The sequence below is a fragment of the Neolamprologus brichardi genome, chromosome 15 (assembly GCF_056152115.1).
Source record: "Neolamprologus brichardi isolate AB-2024 chromosome 15, ASM5615211v1, whole genome shotgun sequence".
Taxonomy (NCBI): Eukaryota; Metazoa; Chordata; class Actinopteri; order Cichliformes; family Cichlidae; genus Neolamprologus; species Neolamprologus brichardi.
In genome coordinates, this window is record NC_142118.1 from 30,555,406 (window position 1) to 30,576,115 (window position 20,710).

Sequence of the window (20,710 nt, forward strand, 5' to 3'; positions counted from 1 at the left end):
TCTGAAACAGGGCCCTGGAAGCAGAACAGAGGATCAAACATTTGGTGACATCACTGCAAAACATATTAATCATTCAAGAAAACAAATGAGATGATTACTGCATAGTTTTGACGCATCGTAACCCCTGCACGTAATGACATAAAATCCATATTGTTGATTTTATAAATCTTCAAAAATTAGCAAGTTTAATGTGGCTTGTTGTGGTTCAGGAGTTTTAATGAAATGAGAAATGAACCCTCCTTCATTTTCAGTCTGTAACCAAGATGCTGAACCCACAGTTGGATCATTGCACCCATCAGATTTAAAAAGCACATAGTAATAGGAAAAAAAGCACTTGAACAACTGTATTTGATTGGATGAATCCAGCTTGTATGTAGAAAAGTGTGGCACCAGTCCATTAAATAAATAAAACTTTTATTTTCAGTAAAGAATTATTTACAATATGTCATTACATAGTTTTTGTTAGTAACAAGCAAACTTGTCACTGCAGCTCACAGATACGAGGGTTCATTCATTCATTCTCTCACACACACACGCTCACAAATTAAGAAATGAATGTACTGATGGCCTTTACTTGAAGTGAACATGTAAACAAATGTATGACGCACTCCCTTCCCACACACAAACACATCTATTAAAACAAGATCCAACATTTAACACAAAATTTAACACTGACTCCAAGTCAAAAGACTAAAACTATGAGCCCTGTAGATCAAGGTTTAATGGCAGGTCATGTGTTAACCTCTAAACTAAGAATCTGACTCAATATGTAAAATATAGTGAGCATACTTGTTTTGGAACCTGAAATCTTCCCATTACGAGGGTAGTTTCCCCCAAATGCTTGGAGAAAAACTAATTTACGGACGTGGGAACTAATATCATGACTCGTTAACTTTTTTGAGATCTGCAATGTCTGCAAAAGTTGAGATAGGAAGGTAAAAAAGGTGGAATCCTGTGGCCCACATCACGTCCTTCTGTGATGATCCTGTGTGGCTTGCTAAAAACCCAAACGTCTTTTGAATTCCTTTCTCAACAGCATGAGCAGGTACAATTCTGCATCTGTAACACAATATCCTTAGAGACAGTTATGAATTCCCAGCCTTTGACTCAAACCAAGCTCCAGATTTTGACAGATACAGCACTCTGTGTGGTGATCAAATCACCATATCACCTTAATTATTGGCACATGTATGAATATGCTCCAAAATAAGAACCATATACACAAATATTCAGAGGCATCAGGTGTCCATCTTCTTAAAAAGCTTCATGAGCTGATAAAATCTGTGAGCAATCTGGGGAGAACAAACAGTTAACAGTTACTGGATGCTTACACTAAAAAAAGTAAAGAAAAAGAAAGAAACAAGATTTATCTACCTGGCCTGAAGGCTTGTTAAGTTTCTCTGACAAAGCAGAGAAAGTCTCGCGTGAAGCGCCTTTGGTCTTCATGTCCATGAGAATAGCTCGATCTTCATCTCTGATGAAGGAGATGAAAGATACTGAGTAGTCTATTTAATTAGCTTAACTTCTTACACAGTAACAATACAAATAATCATTAGTGGCAGCCCTATAATGTAGAATGAAACATTAAAAATACATTCAGTGAGACTGTTCTGATTAGATGAGCATAAACTACCAGATCAAAATCTCTTCTTTGATAACAAGGCTGAATTTTGGCAACTAGTAAATCGAAACACTTATACAAGGTACACAGACACTATACATTCAGATAACTGCAAATTTGCCACTACAATGAGTTAAACAACCCAAAAATGTAATATTTATTCATGTCCACAGGTTCTAGCCCTCAGATAGTTATTGATCCCAAGGAGCCTTATCTGTGTATTAAAATTACTTTGATTATTATATTGTTAGTTTCATCAATTAATTTTGAACTTCTAAACATGGGGGACAGTGTGCAAAATTAGTTTCAACTCCCCCCAAAATACAGACATATTTAACAAAGCTCTTGTAGTGAATGGACCAGCACTCATACAGAGTCCTTTGAATCTTAGCACTCAAAGGACTTCCTATGTTTATACTAGAGCTGTAACCTCAGCTGGTTCGTTGACGTGCTCATTCAAGGAGAGAAAAAATGTTTCATCAATAGGCTGCAAGTGTTAGAGCCAACTTATTTAATGTTTAGATGGAGTTGACTTCAAACCAGCTGACACCATTTCAGTGTGGCTTTATTTTGTCTAACATTTAGTTTGGCTTCCACAGCTTAACAACCAGCGAGCCATATTAATCTATATCAGCTTTGTTAGAAAGATGACGTTAGACCAGTATGGCCAAGGATTACAGATATGCAGTGTCTATGAGTTGCAATGTTGCGTTAATCTGCGAGGAGGCCAACAGGTCCATTACAAGTCAACTTCTATTTGACATTTTCTGCTGAAATATTGTGAAACCAATACTGAGTATATGTAACTAGTATTCATTCTTCTATTCAGACACTCCTTGGAAAGAGAGAACATGATGCACTTCACTACTGACCTAGTCCAGGCCATCACCACCTCGCCCTTCTTCCTGATGACATTCTTGGCAGACAGACTGCTGGGAGACAGACAGCCCATAGATGATTTGGAATCTTCATCTGCTTCCTTGGAAGGAAGCACGACTTCTGGACTCTTTTTTTCCTTCCTCAACCTCTTCGCTTTTGATTTGTCCTGGTGCTTCTTTCGTTTTCTGCCTTTGTCGGGTGAACTGCTCGTGTCCTCTGCTATCACGAGGCTTCTCTCTGACTCAGATATGTCCACATCATTGTTCTTTGAGTCTGACACGTGTGAAGACAATTTTCGGCTCCTCTGATTTGTATAAGAGCTTTCAGTAGTTTGACAGTTATTTGACACAGCACATTTAGAGGGAATGAGTTTATTCTGAGACTTGTTTGAGACAGTTTTTGAAGGGCTAATGTTTTCTTCCCTAGAATGCGTCTTACTACCACTCCCATTAACAACTGTGTTTTCAGAAACGTTGTTCAAACTCTTATCTGAAAGAGAACCGTCAGACCGATTTTTCAGGGTCTCTTTGGAAAAAGTGTGTTGAGTTAGCATATCATCTGGCTGATTGTTTAATAGTGTTAAGTCTTTACCTTCAGTGAGACAGACACTGGATTCAGTACCAGCTGGACACAAAACAGAGCTTTCAGCAACGTTAGAGAAACTGCCCGCCAAAGAGACAGCTTTCTCCAACTTTTCTGCAACACCAGCTTCACTATCCTGAGCTGCAGTGTTATCTTCTATGTGCTGCTCCTCTGTTAGTGTTTCACTTAAGCTCTCATTAGCAGTTAGAGTTCTATCTGCTTCTGGATTCGCCTGCCGAATCTTCACAATGAAATGATCGTTGGACTTTTCCATCACTAGCGCCTGCATTGCCATGTCGGGCTTAAACACAAAAGACGTGGCAGGCGTTTCTGAGGCCAAACTGCTGCTAGAGCCACAGCTGGAATTATCAGTGTCAAGAGCCAGGTGTATGTCGTGCTCTGTGGCGTCCTCCCCGTCCAGTAGAGCATCCTCGCATATGTGGGCGCTGATGACGTTCTCTGGCGTGGACGTGACATGCATACTTGAGGTGGATGGCTGTAGGAAGCTGAGGTGGCTGTCAGATTTCAGAGGTGATGGAATGGTGAGGGACACGGCCAAATCTTCAGCTAGAAGTGAATATGACTTCTGTGAGGCCAAGTTGGCCTGCAACAGTGCTCGATTTTGCGATGGAACTTCTAACAGACAATTTTCATCAAGTAAAGCCGGGTTCAGTGTGGTCTGATCTTTTGAGCAAGGGGAGGATATTTTGCGAGGTGAAATACTAGACCAGGTAGCAAAAAGTTTAGAAGGGGTATCAAATTTAGCTGGGGAAAGCAGCTTAGATGGATAATCAAATTTTGATGGTGTGATGATGCTTATGTTTCTTTCTCCATCTTTCCTTGGAGTACTGAGGGACCAGGCAGTGTTTTCTACAGCGATACCACTGCTTTCTAACAAGTCAGAACCTTGCAGAAGACACTTGAAAATTTCACCCATTTGAGAGTCTCTGACCAGATTGAATGTTAAACTGGAAGCTTGTTGCTCAGTGAGTAGCTCAAAGTCAGTTCTGTCAAGCAAAGAGCCATTCTGAGTGACCACCAAAGAAGGTATATTATTTTTTTCAGGAGTTGCAGGTGGATTTTTAGGAAGAAGGAACTCTGCTTGTGTATTTGGGGAGTTCAGTGGATGCGACTCAGACCCGTGTGTGATTCTGATGTCCTTGCCTCTGCTTCCAAGGCCTTTTTTGTAAGGCACCACAGCACAGGATTTGGCCTGATTCAGGCTGGTGGAAGCCGGCTGTGCTTGGTTCGACTCATATGATGTCTTTCTCACAGGAGGCTGTTGAGATACATTTTCACCATCACTGTCCTCTGGCAGAGGTCTTGAGGCTTTGCAAAAGCTCTTCAGCGTTGTGTGAATGTCCACAAACAAGTAGTCAACTTGGACATTTACAAAGTCCCACAGCTTTTGCTTCAGATCCACTGCTTGTTGTTCAAATATTCGTTTCACAATGCCATTATTTGACACTTTGCCAAACACAGATTCAATGAGTTTCTTCAGTCTGGACTTGAGCTCCCCTGGTTGATCACATATCTTACCAAAATGAGCACCATCCACAAACTCTAAAAAAGACCTTTGGAAATTATCCATCATTCCATAGAAACTCTTCCTGGGAAAAGTTTTGTGAAGCTTCATGTACTTTTTTCGGATCTCGGCGCGAACTAACTTAAATGTCTCCATTATTTCTTCGATGGTACAAAAAGAAGCTTTACTTGCTGCGGGACAAACTGTTTTAAAACGACTTTTTGGACTTTGTGTCGTTACGCCTGAAATTTCACGACTTTCTTCAGAAGCAGCCCGTCTCTCTGCAAGCTTCTTCTTTAAAACAGAGTTAGGACTTGACTTATTTCTGACTGGCTGTGCTAGTTTTGCCTTCTTTGTTGCAGTAGTGGGTGAACTTGCCGCCGTCTCATCACTTTCACTTAAAATTTCTCCTTCCTCCAGATCTGTGTCTGAACGACTTGAATTCAAGTCAGACACTTTATCCACCGAGTTTACTGCGTCTCGCTTTGCAGGAGAACCTGGATATTTGTTCTCCTTATTTACATCCAACTTCTCCGAGTTGGCATCAACAGCTGTACTGGAAAAATCTGCACAGGAAAGAAATAGATAACAGTCAGATAGAAGAGTCAAACAAATGTATAAGATGGTACATTTTTGTATTTTTTTTAGAGCTAATTTTAAACCCAACCCAGAACAGTAACAAAGATCCACTGTGGATGCCAAAAGACCTACTGTAACGTAACAGGTAATGCTAATTAAGGTAAAGTCCAGAGATGTATTTTATAAAGGTGAAATGAGCTGTTCAATTTCTTAAAATACATGGTGCTGATGCAGCTGTGACAGAGGACAGGCACAGAAAAGACACAGTGAGATGAGAAATGAGATTAAATTAGCAGTTAGTAAAGAGAAGGCTTATAGTAAAGCTTGTAAGCAGTATCCTTGGCAAGATGGAAAGCATTCAATGGAAAACTTGCCAGTTTTGAAATATAGATTACTAGACTTGAAAGGAGGATAACTACCTTTTTGAAGGCTCTTTACATGACCAGGCTTGCTATGCACATGGAGAAGACATCTCTTGATTACCCGTACTGGACTCCTCAAAGGACTGATGGCATCTGGGATTCTCTTCAGATTATTCAGTGTGCGCATCATAGAGTCCTCATCATGTAGTAATAGCACGGAGCTTGAAGGCTTCAAATGGTTTTCCTGTCCATTTCTAGGGCTGAAGCTCTTGCTGGGTGTGGTGGTCATGTCACTGTAAATTTTTAGTAGGGTCTTCTCCTCTGTTGTGCTGCTAACTTTGGACACTCCGATACAGTTAGTCGAAGAGCTCGGCTCAATAGCGCTAGCGCTACTGTCTCCGGTGTCTTCATTTGTCTGTGTTAAAACGTAAATAGCCTCTTTCAAACTCAATCCTTCTTGTGGAAGGGACTCCAGGCTGATTGTGCTGGACACTGTATCTGCATCTTTACGCCAGTCTTGCTTTTCACAATTCCCTTTCAGATGAATTGGAGTAGAAGAAGCAGGAGAACCTTGCTGACAGACCGGAGACTTGATAGCCGGAGCAGTCTGACACACAGGATTAGTTTTGTCAGTCATATCTGTTTTCTTTGGCTGTGATGAATCGGCATCTTCTGCACGTGATTCCAAAGAGGCATTCTGCTGTACTGCAGCTTCAAGATGCTCCACAGTGGACTCCACAGTAATCTCAGCACATGAATCAGCAGTATTTTCGCAGTAAGCTTTTTGTCGGTCATAGCTTGGAATCTGTTTAGAAATCCTTCCTGACTTGTCAACAAGATTTATGGGGTCTCTGGCCCCCGCCATTCCACATTCAGCTGCCTTGCTGTCTGAGACTAGCTTCATATTTTCTTCATTATTTTTTGACACGTCTGGTGCTTTTGCATAACTATTCTCTGGTGATTTTGCCGCAAGGTGTGCATTCACTTGCTTTGCTGTAATATCCAAGGGTTGGCTGTTAGTTGAGGTAGTTTGAACTGAATTGTCAGCTACGGCAGTTTTATTACAGACTGTGTCTTTTTCCTTAATACCTTCCACATCTGATGCCTCAAGTGTCTTCTCACAACTCAAAACGTTGTGGTTCTTCAGAGACTGCTCTGTAATATCTCTCAACTCTCCTTCTAATTCAATGTTTTCTATGTCATCAATGACACACATGTCTTCCATGTTAGGCTGCAAATTCTCTTCCTCTGATCCATTTTCAACATCCTTGCCCACTGGTACAGGATCTTTCAGGCTCCCACCAAAAGGTAATACTGGCTTCTTAATTGGTGAAAGGGTTAAATTCAATGTTTCCATAAAGCACAGTTTCCTGTTTGGACTAGTTTCCTCAGAGTTTTTCTTGCTTATATTGGTTTCTTCAGGTGATGTTTTAAACACCATGTGAGTCTTTGCGCATCTGTCCTTGTCACTTTTACTTGATTCTTTGGTTCTCAGCTTCTCACATTTTCTGCTTGTGTGGGACTGACTGTCATTGATATGATTTTTTCTTACTTCATCTTTATATTGCCTTTCCCCTTTCCACTGATGATCTCTCTGTCTAGCCCCTTCCCTCTCTTTGGAGGAATCTCTGTATCGTATAACATGTTGATTTACAGAAGACTTTTTCCAGTCCTTTGAGTTGTAACTTCTGGAAGAGCTGCAAGTAGTCTTGATTTTTTCAAGCTCTCGGCTGTAGCTCTCTTTTGAGCTGTGAGACGCACTGTGTTTAGGGCCCGATGCAGCCGTTTTAGCTTTATCGTGTCTCCTGCCATCTTTTTTGTCATCCGAAGCTGTAGTTTCCAAAATCGTGGGTGAGGATTTAACCTCATCTGATCTGCGGTGCCCATCGTGTGAGTAGCTTTTTCTTTGATATGACTTTGAATCACACCTTTGTACCAAGTCTTTGTCTGCTCTGTGAAATCTGTCATTGTTAGCATCTGAAGCACTTCTATGTCTCCTATGTATTGATTCAGACTGTTGACTGGGATGTCTGTGCTCTCTGTGACTGGATTTGTGTTTATCTGACTCCGTCTGTTTGTCAGTTATTTCACTGTCTCGTTTTGAATGGCTATGACAAGATGCTTTTGATGCTCTGGGCAAACTATGACTTTCTTTCCTCATGGACTGACGTGCATCTCTTGGAGGCTGGTCTACGCTGGGAGGTGGAAAATTACTGGATGGCGGTAGTGGTGGAGAAGGAGGCGGACGGGATGGTGGAGAAACCAGCCTACTGGTGGAGCTGTGACTGGAGAGATTTGGATCCCGCACATTTTGTATGGAAGATGGATAATGATGATACTGCCCTCTCTCAGACCTGCAAAACCCAACAATTAAAACATTGCTGTTTCAGTATAGCCAATAATTGATGTCACACCTTGCTACGTGTCTTATGATATTGCCCTTATGCATAACATTAACCAGTATTCAGTGTAACCTAACGGAGAAGGACGAAAAAGAACCAACGTACCTCTGACTCAGCCTCTGAATCTCTGTGTCTTTTCGTATCACCTCCTTTCTAGCAGTTTGTAAAAGTGTAGAGATGTTTTTTTTGAGAGAGTAGTTCTCCTTTCTCAAACCTGTATTCTATATTCAAACAGAAGGCACACAAAATGTTAGTGGTAAAATAAATTCGTATAACCAAACAATGCAGTTCAATAATGTAGACCCATTCCACCTACAGAAAACACAGTCTTTCTTAAAACAAAACGGTCTTAGTGAAGATAGTAGTGTTTATGGTAACCCCCCCCCCCAAAAAACAAAACAAAACAAAAAAAAACCACACCTGTAATTCCAACTGCTCCAGTCTCCTGCGTAACTCTTTAATATGGTTTTGGGCTGTCCTGAACCCAGACTTCAGCTGCAGAGACACAAAAACAAAAGGCCTATGAAACAGCTGGCATGATGATTTCTGGCATACTTTCAACGTCCTGTGATATCCAAGTGTTATTCTCTGCTTACACAAAAGTGGCAATCATGATCCCAAATACTGAGCAAGGGTCACCTTTGCTGAAATATGAAGCGTCACAGCTTATCTACTTGTAATCAACTCAATCATTAAGCAGTCCATCAGTTCACTTCACTGATTCTTTTTGGAATTTGCTTGATTTATACAGAAATAATCAGATCTAGAGTACTAATTTAATATTTATTGTAACTGACAAAGGACTTATTTTTAGCAATGTGGTTCTAATTTCATAGACTAACCCATATTCACCTACCAATAACAAGGCTTCTACACCTTGTAGAACATAATGATAATATAAAGACTAGAGATGGACCGATCCAATATACAGCACCAGTACTGGTCCGATCCTGACCTAAATTACTGGTTCAGATATCGGCAGAAATAAAAAATGTAATTCGATCTATTAAATATCACAAAAGCACCTCAAAAAAACTTGCGACATGGCATAATCCAGCTCATGACCTTAGCATGAGAGGGAAACACAAAGATGAAACCAGGAGATGTCCTTACTGAATCATCAGAGCTGAACAGGTGATGGAGAAACAGGTTTACCTTTTAGGTGACATGAATGAGTTGAAGGGAAGTTATGAACTGTTTCTGAGAGACAAATAACACCAGGATCCTTTTCTATTGAGCTAACAGCTGGTAACTGTGCAGGGGCGGGCCTAGCAAAGTTTTGCCAGGGGGCCAGGTAGGGCATTAACAGGGAAAGGGGGCACAAAGAAATACATTTCTTTCTTATTCTCGTTTAAAATGTCTCGCTTTCAATAAATAATTATCTGAATCTTACAACCAAAGTGGTTATCTTATGTGCAATGTATAGAAATCATACATATATACCAACAAGACAGTGTACATCACTCTCACAACAGCGTTTGTTTTCATTCAAAGGCTTTATGGCTTTTTCTATAATACCTGGTGGGCTGGTCTCTTGTCCCAGTCCAGCCCTGATCTTGATAAAAGATGAGTATCATGAAACCGTGTTTGCATTTATTTGCACTGCTTTCCACTCTTTTTATGTTAAGCTTTAAGTATAAAATTGTCCATTATACAACTTGGAGGATTTTTTTTAAGTTGTTGAATATAAACATCATTTTGTGCTGATATTGCACTTCTTTTTTTCAGAACCAAAGAGTTTTTGAAATCTGCATAAACCTGCATTTTAAAATACTTTTTGAATATTACTTAAATATTTAGATTTAAAGTTTGGCTAAAAGTTTAAATAAAAAGATCAGTATTGCTGAACTGCAAAATATTTTGGGTGAAGTGTATTTTTTTGCATACAAATATAATAGAATAGCTTTAGTGTTTTGTTTTTTTAAAACTTGAGCATAAACTTATACAAAATGCAGCAAGACATTTAAAAAACAGTTTTATTGATTATAAAAAACTATCAGATTCACATTGGTATTGGCAAATATCCAAATTTATATCCGTAAAGGACATTAAAAAGTGGTATCATGCCATCTCTAATAAAGACTGAAACACAGCAGCAGAGTCAAGCTCACTCCCCCCCCAAAAAAAACAACAGCTTATCAGTGCCTCACAGCTAATTATCAGTACAAAAAATCCCCATGTTAAAAAAATAAATAATTCCCAAATGAGCAATTGCTTACCTCAGCGTATGATGACTCTCTGTTCTGCTGTTCCTCTGTCACAATTTCTTCATACAAATCCATTGACTCTTTCAACTGAGAACCAACAAAAGGTGGCTCCTCTGTAAAAAAGAAAAAAAGTGCTCAGACTACGACAGCAAGAGTAGATGCATCCGATCAAAGTGAAACCATTTCAGAAAGGGCTTTTACCTGCACTTCTGTTAAAACCGATGTCCAGACCATCGTATATATCCACAGACTCCTCGCTTACTTCAGATACCAAGACTGTAGATGTTATACATATATATCAGTATACATCAGTAGTTAAAGAGCTTCTACACAAAAGTCTTAAGTCATGATTATGGTAGCATCCAAAAATCTTACATTCATGTAAATTATGTTTTCTAAGGAATGTTTTTATGTACATACATAAATAAAACAGTGGATAATAAGCAAACTGGTTTTATTTAAATTATAAACTTTCAAACTGAAACAGATTAAGAGCCATGAGAAAGTAGTAGAATTACGTGTCCAACTAATGAGACAAATGAAGTACAAGAACTTAACTCAAATAATCATTTTGTTTTACTTTACATTTTAAAACAACCAAGAGCATCTGGTTTTTGTGTGACTGGCTGGTATGTAAAATTGTAGCAGTCTGGCAAGTAATGATGAACTTGTCCATTTAAGACTTCTACAAACTTTGAAACACTCTAAAGTCTGAGTATTGTTGCCACATTTGGTGCTTCCACTTAAAAGGCAAGCTGCAGTATTGCAAGCATGCAATGAAAGTCATAGTAAAGTGAACATGTAACACTTCATGTATAAAGGCTAATTTACATCACGGAGGCCTCCTCTTAAAAACTGGCATAGATGTAGCTCTGTCTGTGAAGCTGGATTTAAGAAATAAGTGCTAAGAGTTCTACGTTTTTAGAAGATGTTTAGTGCCAGCTTGTGCCAGTACAGAATTTGATATCACCGGGTTGGTTGGTTGGTTGTGGTCAATAGACTCACATGGTTGGGTGGCTCTGTACAGCCAACCTGTTGAGAAAAAAACTGACATGTCAGACTCCTTGTTGGTCTAGTGACTCAAGTAGGCTCTCCTCCACATGGTTCCTCATGTATAAAGTGCTTAACAAACCCTAAAATTACAGCTAACAGGTGGACTTTCCCGTTTCAGTGCAGCTAAAAAAATACAACAAAGAACCACTGAATGCTTAAGAGATAGACAGGGAAACATAACAGTATATCCTTTGTTTTGACATAAACACACTGTTGTAGCCAGAAGCAGCACAAAAGTGACCGCCTTAAACTGAGTTTTAGTCTTAGTGTTGTTTTCTTCTGAGTTATTGGGTCTGGTATTAGTTAGCTAACATAAACTAATGTAAGTCTATTGACTGCAGCCAACCAAACACCAGTCCAAGAAGAATAAAAGCATGAAATTAATAACTAAAAGCATGCATGTTTACAACCTGAACTTTCAACTAATGTTTTTAATGCCGAGCACTGACAGTGTATGGAGGCCCAAACAATAATTAAAGGTTATGGAAGATAGGACATTCAGCTTTTAAGGTCTGTTATTTATTTATGTCAACAAAAATCAGTCTTAATCAATTTTAATAGAGTATCTACAAATGAGGGATTTAATTCGTTTTCATTCAATTTTGGTGAGTAATTCCAAGTTCTTAAGTAGCAATGTATACTTACGACCAGATGCATGGCTGGTGTCAACGTTCTCCATCCTGTCAAAGATCCCTGTGGCACAGTTTCTTAAGGACTACCTGATGTCAAAGCCAAAGGGAAATTGATGGTTGTTATTGTCCAAGCCAAACAAATCAATCAAACAAAAAGATTGATGCAAAAGTTGATTTAAGAAAATCTTAAAAGTCTGCTCCACAAGTTTCCATAAATTACTGTTACTTTGGGCAAAAATATCCAGTAATAGTAATAGGCCCTTTTACTCAATCAACATTTGCAGGAGAGCAATACTGTTTATTTTGGTAAGATGATTATTTTTAACAACACCTTTTCATTGCTCAAATATTTCTTATAAAGCTACTTTTATGAATAATAACATATATGCAGATCCACATCAGAAATGGGTGAAGTGCTGGGCAAAAAACAGGTCGCCAATTAAAGATCGATAGACAACTAGATAAATAACTAGATACACAGTTGAATTTTGCCAGAGATCGACTGTGACATACAACTAATGGTATACACAATTCCAAAGATAATGTAGGTTGACAGACGGTTGATGTATTGGACAAATGTGGACTAATGGCGGTAACATGTTGCGCTAGCTAGAGCCTGTCCTACTGCTCAAAGACACCAAAGAACAAAGCAAAGCAGAATGATAATCTCATAACCTTCCAGGTTAAAACAAACGATCGAACTGTGGGCCCGAGTTAATTTCGTTGAATAAATATAACACTGTCTTTTTGACTCTTTTGTTCCTAGCCTTGTTACCTTTGACCCGAATTAAACTAACAGAAACACAACAGACAAGGATGGCAAACAAACATCCCCTTTCACAACGTTTTTTTTTTTAAATCTTGTCAGACATTTCACGACACATTTTACCTCTTAAAGCCAACTGATGGACTGCTTATTTATTTTGTTTTTTACATTTCTGGACATTACTTCAAACAAATAAAGCGACTTAGAACTGTCCTGCTTAACTAACCCGGAGGAAACAAGAAAGTTGGTCAGCAAAAGAAGTGACTTAAATTAGCCTGCAGAACATTAGAGTAACGTGGCTGTGATTTAGTCGTCTTACTAACTTACTTGCGTATTGTTGTGTCCTCCTGTTGTTTACAGCTGTAATGCCGCGCCAAGACTTCTTTGCACAGGAAGTACCATTTTCCCGCGGTCTGTGACTGCAGCCTGCGCACTCCTCCTCTCCGCTTGCAAAAATATTCTTCAACACTTAGGTAGATTTGCGACACTGTCGCTCACTACCTTCGCGAGCAACTAACATTCTCCTGCCGCCGAGTCAGAAAGAAAATGAAATGCGTTAAAGACAGAATTAACGCTCCACTCAAGCCCAAATTGTTGCTTCACTCCCGGAAAAATGGACAGCCAGGCCAGGGTCGTGTCATCACCACGCGACGTAAGGACAGAAAACGGAAGCAGTGTGGGAGGGAGAGGTAACGAAGTTGACCCGGAAGGAGTCTGGCTTCACTCACATGTGGATGGCATTTTAACGCCAGAGAACGTGTTTGTGTATTGAGATATACACGCGAGTGATGAACCTCTCAGTTTTCTTCAGTAGCAGGGAAACATTATCGCCAACACATCCCAGAGGCTGCTGTTTGCTGTAGCCCTCCACGAAAAGACATTTGAGAAGATGGAGAATTTAGTACTGAGTCTGTCATCACTAGGCACCATAGCGAGACATGTTGACAAATGTCACAGCCAGCTGAGCCAGTACCTAGCAAAGCAGGTAAGATTTGTTATTTCCTGAGCATATTATGATGGAATTAATGTGTTTATGTTCACATTGAGACTCGGCATCGTTAACCTTTGCTTTACGTGTTAGTGATCACGACCCTGTAGATTCCGTTCAGGCTCGGTAACCCACAGGATTTAATTATTTTGGGTTGATAGTAAAACGTGTGGTCCACGTGATGTCTCCTCAGATATGGAGTCAGCAGGACAGGCAGTGTATTCTGGATTGTTTGGCTCAGCTGCTGCTAGAAAAGGATTATACTCTACTGATTGCACGGCACTTGCGTCCTCTGACACTGGACCTGTTGGAGCGCAATGCTGAGAGGGTGAAAGCTGGAGGCAGCATCAACCATGACCTCCATGAGCGCCTGTGTGTGGCCCTCAGCAAGCTTCTCAGCATCAGTCCTGACGCACAAACGTAAGTGTTCTGAGAAAACTACTGGTGCTGACGTTTGTCTTATTAAATCCTGTGCTCATCAACCCAGTGCAGACCTAAAGACTCTTGATCTTCATTTGTGTAGTGACACTCTTACACAGTAAAGTAAACAGTGTATCCTGACTAACTCTCAGCACCTCTCCTCAAGGTTTGGTGCAAGGTACTTCGACAATGCCCCTCCGGTGTTTCAGAGGCTCTTCTTCACCAGTGAAGAGTCATCAGCTGTGCAGTATGGCCCCAGAAGGATGAAGCTGCGTGACCTAATGGGTGCCACTTTGCGTTTCCTCCAGAGTGATTGTGCCAAGTTCCGAATGCTCTGGGACTGGAGCCCCTGCATGTCCCTTCTGCTCACCAGTGATGTCATGGTGCGATGGTATGTGCCTGCGTCATGTTTAGACCTAGACATCATTAGATATAGATATTGGATTTTCAATATGGGGAAAAGCGTCCTGGAAAAAAACAAAAACGGGAAGCTTTTTTTTAAGGAAATAAAGGTGGAGCCTTCTCCTGTCAGGACTGACTCGGCTGCACGCTCAGGTTGGTGGAGAAGAGCACTCTTTAGCTGGCTACTCCATCTGGCTTAGTTGTTTCAAAAGCGTTTGCTACAACGCAAAGTCATTAATAAATCATAATAAACAAAATCAACTAGTTGCAATACTTGCACATATTTAGTCACAGCTAGTGTTAAGTTCAAAAAGTTGACTTCAGATGTGTTAAATTGATTTGAGTGCATAATGCTAAAGCATGGAGCCTGTCTTGATATAAGATATAAGTCATTTCACTCTCAATCCAAAATCCTGAGCCAATATTCCAAATGAAAGCATTACTGGACGGACAAAAGATGCAAAACGAGAGAAAGAATGTTACCTTCTACATGTTAGCGTTTACCAAAAATATTATATTTGGATAGAAGCCCTTTGTAATCATCACAAATTGGTTAGTAACTATAATTTAATTGCATATTTTGTCATAGCAACTAACTTAGGATTATATTTACTTGAAGATTTAATCACAAAATGCTGTTGGACAAAGCCAAAAGTATGCTATCAGCACATTAGTGTTGATATTCGAATTGCTTTCTGGTTTAACTGCTCAAAATATTAACCAGTAATTTATAGCTAATGCTATTATATTTAACATTCACCTTTTTTTTTTTTTGTTCTTGACCTGCAAATTACAGTTAATGTCACTTGTCACTCTAACAGGTACACCGCCCACTGTTTAGCATTGGTCTCTCATATGACTGATAACCAGAAAACCATCTTCCTGAGGAAGGTGCTGACGAGTGATGAGATCCTACACATGAAAATGAAGTATGTACCGTGTGTTTGGTGTTGAAACTTGACCCAGCCATTCGCATTCGCAATCTAAATGTGTTATTGTAATGGGATGCTACTGTTACATACATACAAACAAATATACTAAATACATTTCACAATAAACAAAAATATAGGACACAGCCTTATAGTGTTATTGCTGTTATTTGTTTATTTTTTCCACATATTTATGCACATGTCTGAACTTATTTTATCAACAACAGTCATGAATTGTAAATCTGATTGCGGCGCTACATGCCTTTACCATTGATGCTTCTTTAGGGGTTTGGAAGAAACTCAGCAGCTGGAGTTTGAGAAGGCCCTGGTTTTAGCCAATCAGGGCTATGTGACGTGGTGCCAAGAGAAGGCCAACAAGTTTACAAGAGGCCAGGTGGTGTCAGACGACTTGTCGCAGAATGTAGTGGCAGTCTGTGGTGTTGTGCTACCCAGGATAGTTCCTAGGCAGCCTGGACAGGTATGTAATCTTTGCGATATATCTGTCTCTGCTTTTTTTTTTTTTTTTTTTTTTTTCCTAATATTGGTTTCTACTTGTAGATTAATCTAAAGGATCTGGTGTTGGTTGACTCAACCTGCCGCAATCTGAGACGACTGGCATTGGCCGTGGCCTCCCAGAAACCTGTACTGCTCGAGGGTCCTATTGGATGCGGTAAAACTGCTTTGGTAGAGTTTATGGCTGCTGTCACCGGACATGCCAAAACTACGGAGATCCTCAAGGTACAGCTTGGGGATCAAACTGACAGCAAGGTGAGAGACATAAAAGGAAAAAACATGTTGTTTCTTATGGTTCTATAGGAAGTGATGAAGCATTATATTTGACATTTAATATATAAAACAAACATTTTACAAACTGTCAGAATTGTAGGATTTGCAGGTTTGCACCCATATGTACTCAAATCAGAACGTCCTGGCCACTGTTGATGTAATATTCACAGTATTTTGTTGATGTTTGTTTTGTTTTGTTTTTTTGATGATATTTTGTTGAAGCACCTTGTTGTTGTGATTTGGCTCTGTATAAATAAAATTGAATTGAAGGTGTTTCTTCTAGTGAGTTTTCTAATAACTCATTTAGTCTGAAGGCTGAACATTTCAAAATGTCCTTGTTTTATATCACAGGTGCTCCTGGGAATGTACCGTTGCACTGATATACCAGGGAAGTTTATATGGCAGCCTGGAACACTAACACAAGCCGTGTCTTCAGGCCAGTGGATCCTCTTGGAGGACATTGACCATGCTCCTCTGGATGTGGTTAGTAAATATCCTACCTTTTTAAATATGAATAAATTGAAAACCATGGACTAGTATTTATAAAGCATCCAAACAAAGTTCTCAAGATTACAAGTCCCATTTTACATTGGTCTTGTGTTGTATTCTGGCCCAGCATCCATGGGCAGTTGAGGATCACCTATTAACCTAACAAGCATGTCTTTGGATTATGGGAGGAAGCTAGAGTACTCAGAGAAAAGCCACGCAGGAAAACATGCAAACTCTACATAGAAATTGTCCAGTCGGGGGTTTGAGCCATCAAGATGTTGCTGTCAAGATGACACTGCTAACCCTTACACCACTGAGTTGTCACTGGCAAGGAAAGAAAACTAGCCCTAAAAAGTTCTTTTTCTCTCTCTCTCAGATATCTGCACTCCTCCCTTTGATGGAGAATAAAAAGCTGATGATTCCGGGACGAGAGGACTGCATTGATGTTGCGCCTGGATTCCAATTTTTTGCAACCAGAAGGTCAGACTACAGCGCTTTGTTAAAGGATATGAAATTCTGATATGACTACTGAACCTGTCACATGTGTTTTGTGACGCTGGGATGTGTAATCCTATGTACGGTTAATCATTTCAAACTATATGTACAATTGAGATGTACTAAGGAGTAATGCATGTTTCAATGAACACTGGCCTGTCAGATTTTAGTAGCAAGTAACTTATGTCTTGTGGACTGTAGGATGTATTGTAGTGGTGGAAGCTGGCACAGACCCCAGAACTCCCATGCAGTGCTGTTGGACAAGTACTGGACGAAGCTGCAAATGGGCAACATGACACGAGAAGAGCTGAAGAAGGTGATTGGGAGGGTTTTCATGTTTAACTTCACTGTGGTTTCAACAGTAGATTCCCTTTTTTTGCAAAAGTATGTGCCTGTATTCTAAAACAAGACATTAGCTTTAGTGTTACAATTAGTGTTTTATTTAACCAGTAAGGGAACTGCTCCTCTCCTTGTATAATGGTCCATCCCTTGGTATCTCCCTCACGCTCATGAAACCGTACTTGTTCTTGAAAGGACTTGCTGTGTCTAGAAGATGCACACAACTTTTTTTTGATTGGATAAAGGGATGTCTTTAAAAATGCTTCATTAAAAAACACATTTAGCACCTTACCAAGGAGGAATTCAAGCAAGTTAAATCAGGCAGCAGCAAGCATCGTTTTTTTCCTTTTACTTATGGAGTTGCATGATATTCGGACACATGGAAGTCATAGGAGTCAAAGCCTGTATATTTTCATTGATTTGGATACTTAGAAACTTTGAGATGATCTTTTCTGCTGCACTTGGGGACAAACTTAAGATTTCTGGTCAGCAAGTCAAAAATGATGTTTTTGCTACAGGGTTTTAATCCGTTTTTTTGCAGTATAAAAATCCTAAATCTCTTTTTTTTTTCTCCATCGTGCATTCCTGCTATAAGTTCTGTTGTATTTGTTTCAAGCTGATCCTATCCCTCATGTATGTAGGTGCTCATTAGTAGATATCCAAGGCTGTCTGTGGTGTCAGACCATCTCCTGGAAATCTTCTGCCAGCTGACTGGGGAGAGACACTCTGAGCTGGACACAGACAGCCTTCCAATGCCTGACAACAGCCAGCAGCACAACTCTGATGACAAAAGCACACAGCTGAGGGCGCTTTCACTGAGGTGAGCCCCAGCTCGCTGCTCTCTCTTCTCCTTTTTCCTTTGTCTAACATTTAAATTCTAATCAACACAGCAAATTGTGGCACTGAAAACATCAAATTCCACTGAATTTGATCCACTGGTGACTAAGGCTGCCAGTTTTAATACCATCTATTATTAATTAAAGTACACCGGTTGTTTAACATACTTAAAGGTACACAAGCCAACTCGCCCCAACCCGACAGCTGAAACAAAAAACTAGATGTTTCAATGATTGCAGCGCATCAAAACTGATTCTGGAACAGACAAAGCAGGCTAACATTAAGGTTCTGCAGTGGACTTCCCAAAGAATTTGGAATTTCTGGTCTTAAATCTATCACATTATCCCCTCCATCCAGTCTGCAGTTCAGTATTCATGTGATGAACTGGTTTTCAATAAACTCTTTGCTGCGATCCATAGTTTACTGATTAAAATGTCCCTATAGCAGGAAACTGGAATCACAGATTCATCAGGTCACATCAGTGCATTTAAGTAAAAGCGGACTCACTAAAGTGCTGATTGAAATTTGTGTTCTTTCCACGTTCTTTTAGTTTGGTAGATGGGTGAAAATTTGTGATCCCGTGTCTGTAGTGACAACCAATATCAGGCTAGAAAGATAAGAAGTCTAAAAAGTATGTTCTGGATACTTCTCCATTATCACTCTACAGGGACCTGCTGAAATGGTGTGAGCGAATCAGCGTCAACTTTGACTGCACCTCATCAGCTACAGCACAACATGTCTTCCTAGAGGTCAGTGAATTCAATTTATGAAATCACATATGGATGTTTCATTCATACACATGCCAGACGATATTACCATAGAAACCAATACACGGTTGTAACCTCCAAGACTGATGATCCACGTATTCCAGAGCCAGCCTTGAAACACTTTTTTTTTTTTTTTTTTTTTTTTTTTTTTTTTTTATTTAATATGCAGTGACTATGAAAATGAGAATATATCATTGCATCATTACTGTGTAGTAACTGAATCGTTGTTCGCAATAGACATTTTGGATAGTTTTGGCATGAAAGGGACAGATGAGATGAACAAGATTACTGGTGATCTTCCTACTTTGGCAGGACAAAATTGTCCCTGTTCCATAGCTATGTAGTTAGAGAAACAACTAACTACTTGGCTAAAATCATAGGAACACAGTTAACTAGATCGCTAACTACATGCGACATACAGTGGTGTGAAAACGTATTTGCCCACTTCCTAATTTCCTCTTTCTTTTTTTTCTTTTTTTATGTTTGTCACACTGAGATGTTTTAGATCACGAAACAAATTTTGATATTAGAAAAAGATAAGGCAAGTAAATTTCTAAATGAGGGTGTTTTATCATTAAGGGGAAAAAAAGAAAAGAAAGAAACCCGTGTGGCCCTGTGTGAAAAAGGATTGCACCACCTTGTTTAATAATGAATTGGCTGTGATTAACCACATTTTTTATAAAGCACTACTCCTGTGAATTGAGTCATTTTCTGGTCTTTGTCTCCCTCAGGCTCTCGACTGCTTCACAGCCATGCTGCCTCATCCTGAAAGTAGACTGCGAATGGCTGAGATCATTGGAAGCAAACTGAACATCTCCAGAGAGAAGGTATTTGAGTGAACAGTTTTATGGTAAATAAAAGCAGTTTGAAGTATATGTTTCGGATTTGGATAGAGGACCATTCTGATGCCACTGTAATCTTGGTTTTTAATTTGTGGCATCTGCTTTTTTCCAGGCCCAGCACTTCTGTCAGATGTATCAGCCTGGCATCTTGCTAACTGAGCTGGAGGCCTCAGTGGGCAGAGTGACTCTGATTCGGAAACAGACTGAAGCAGTTCAGCTGAGTGTGTAAGTGGGACATCTTACTCGGGCAACTCCTTTCTATGTTTCCACGATATAAAGTAGGGCTGGGTATCGTCACTGATTTCTAGAATCGATTCAATTCCGATTCACAAGGTCCCGAATCGATTTGATCCACGATTCGATTCAATTCGATTTGAATATGGGAAATTTTGACAGTCAGAAATATTATAATTCAGATCAGTACATTTACATATTTTTGTATCTATACAAAGGAAGCTGACACACGCAAGACTTTATCAAAGGTGTGAGCATCACAGCAGATGCCTTTGTGTCAAAGTAGCTAAAGACAAAACACAAAAAAACATGAAGGTGGTTTTCCTGGCCTGGGCTTTTATAAAAATATTCTGCAGTACATCAAAAACAAAAGAAAACCATTAATCAACATATGAACGTTACCTCTGACGTTACAGCGGTTTCATTAGAGATACAGCTAAGCGTTTTGCATTTTGCATAATTTTAGAAAGTTTAAATTTGTTCAGTATTGAACAGCAGAAATTAGGTTTTCTTTTCGGAAGTATGTAAAACGGAAAAAAAAACAGCGACCGAGAGCGCTGTAAACAACGGTAGA

The 20,710-nt window shown here is 39.7% G+C and overlaps 2 protein-coding genes across 2 annotated transcripts in view; one reads left to right on the forward strand and one right to left on the reverse strand.

Moving 5' to 3' along the window:
• Nucleotides 1–397: 397 nt before the first annotated feature.
• Nucleotides 398–13,245, reverse strand: casp8ap2 (caspase 8 associated protein 2). The gene is made up of 10 exons (XM_006796255.3): nt 12,936–13,245; nt 11,856–11,929; nt 10,359–10,433; nt 10,170–10,270; nt 8,371–8,445; nt 8,056–8,171; nt 5,606–7,902; nt 2,494–5,173; nt 1,375–1,474; nt 398–1,292 (listed from the first exon to the last, which is right to left on the reverse strand). The coding sequence occupies exons 2-10, from the start codon at nt 11,887–11,889 to the stop codon at nt 1,239–1,241; spliced, it is 5,532 nt and encodes a 1,843-aa protein (XP_006796318.1). The 5' UTR covers nt 11,890–11,929; nt 12,936–13,245; the 3' UTR covers nt 398–1,238.
• Nucleotides 13,246–13,328: 83 nt separating this feature from the next.
• Nucleotides 13,329–20,710, forward strand: part of mdn1 (midasin AAA ATPase 1) — a 62,468-nt gene continuing 55,086 nt past the window's right edge. Inside the window, exons 1-13 of the mRNA XM_087852653.1 lie at nt 13,329–13,593; nt 13,790–14,016; nt 14,183–14,407; nt 15,240–15,347; nt 15,633–15,825; nt 15,906–16,115; nt 16,485–16,616; nt 16,999–17,102; nt 17,319–17,433; nt 18,098–18,276; nt 18,961–19,042; nt 19,792–19,887; nt 20,015–20,127. Coding sequence (XP_087708779.1) covers nt 13,498–13,593; nt 13,790–14,016; nt 14,183–14,407; nt 15,240–15,347; nt 15,633–15,825; nt 15,906–16,115; nt 16,485–16,616; nt 16,999–17,102; nt 17,319–17,433; nt 18,098–18,276; nt 18,961–19,042; nt 19,792–19,887; nt 20,015–20,127 — 1,880 coding nt within the window. The 5' untranslated portion in view covers nt 13,329–13,497. The remainder of the gene's footprint in view (nt 13,594–13,789; nt 14,017–14,182; nt 14,408–15,239; nt 15,348–15,632; nt 15,826–15,905; nt 16,116–16,484; nt 16,617–16,998; nt 17,103–17,318; nt 17,434–18,097; nt 18,277–18,960; nt 19,043–19,791; nt 19,888–20,014; nt 20,128–20,710) is intronic.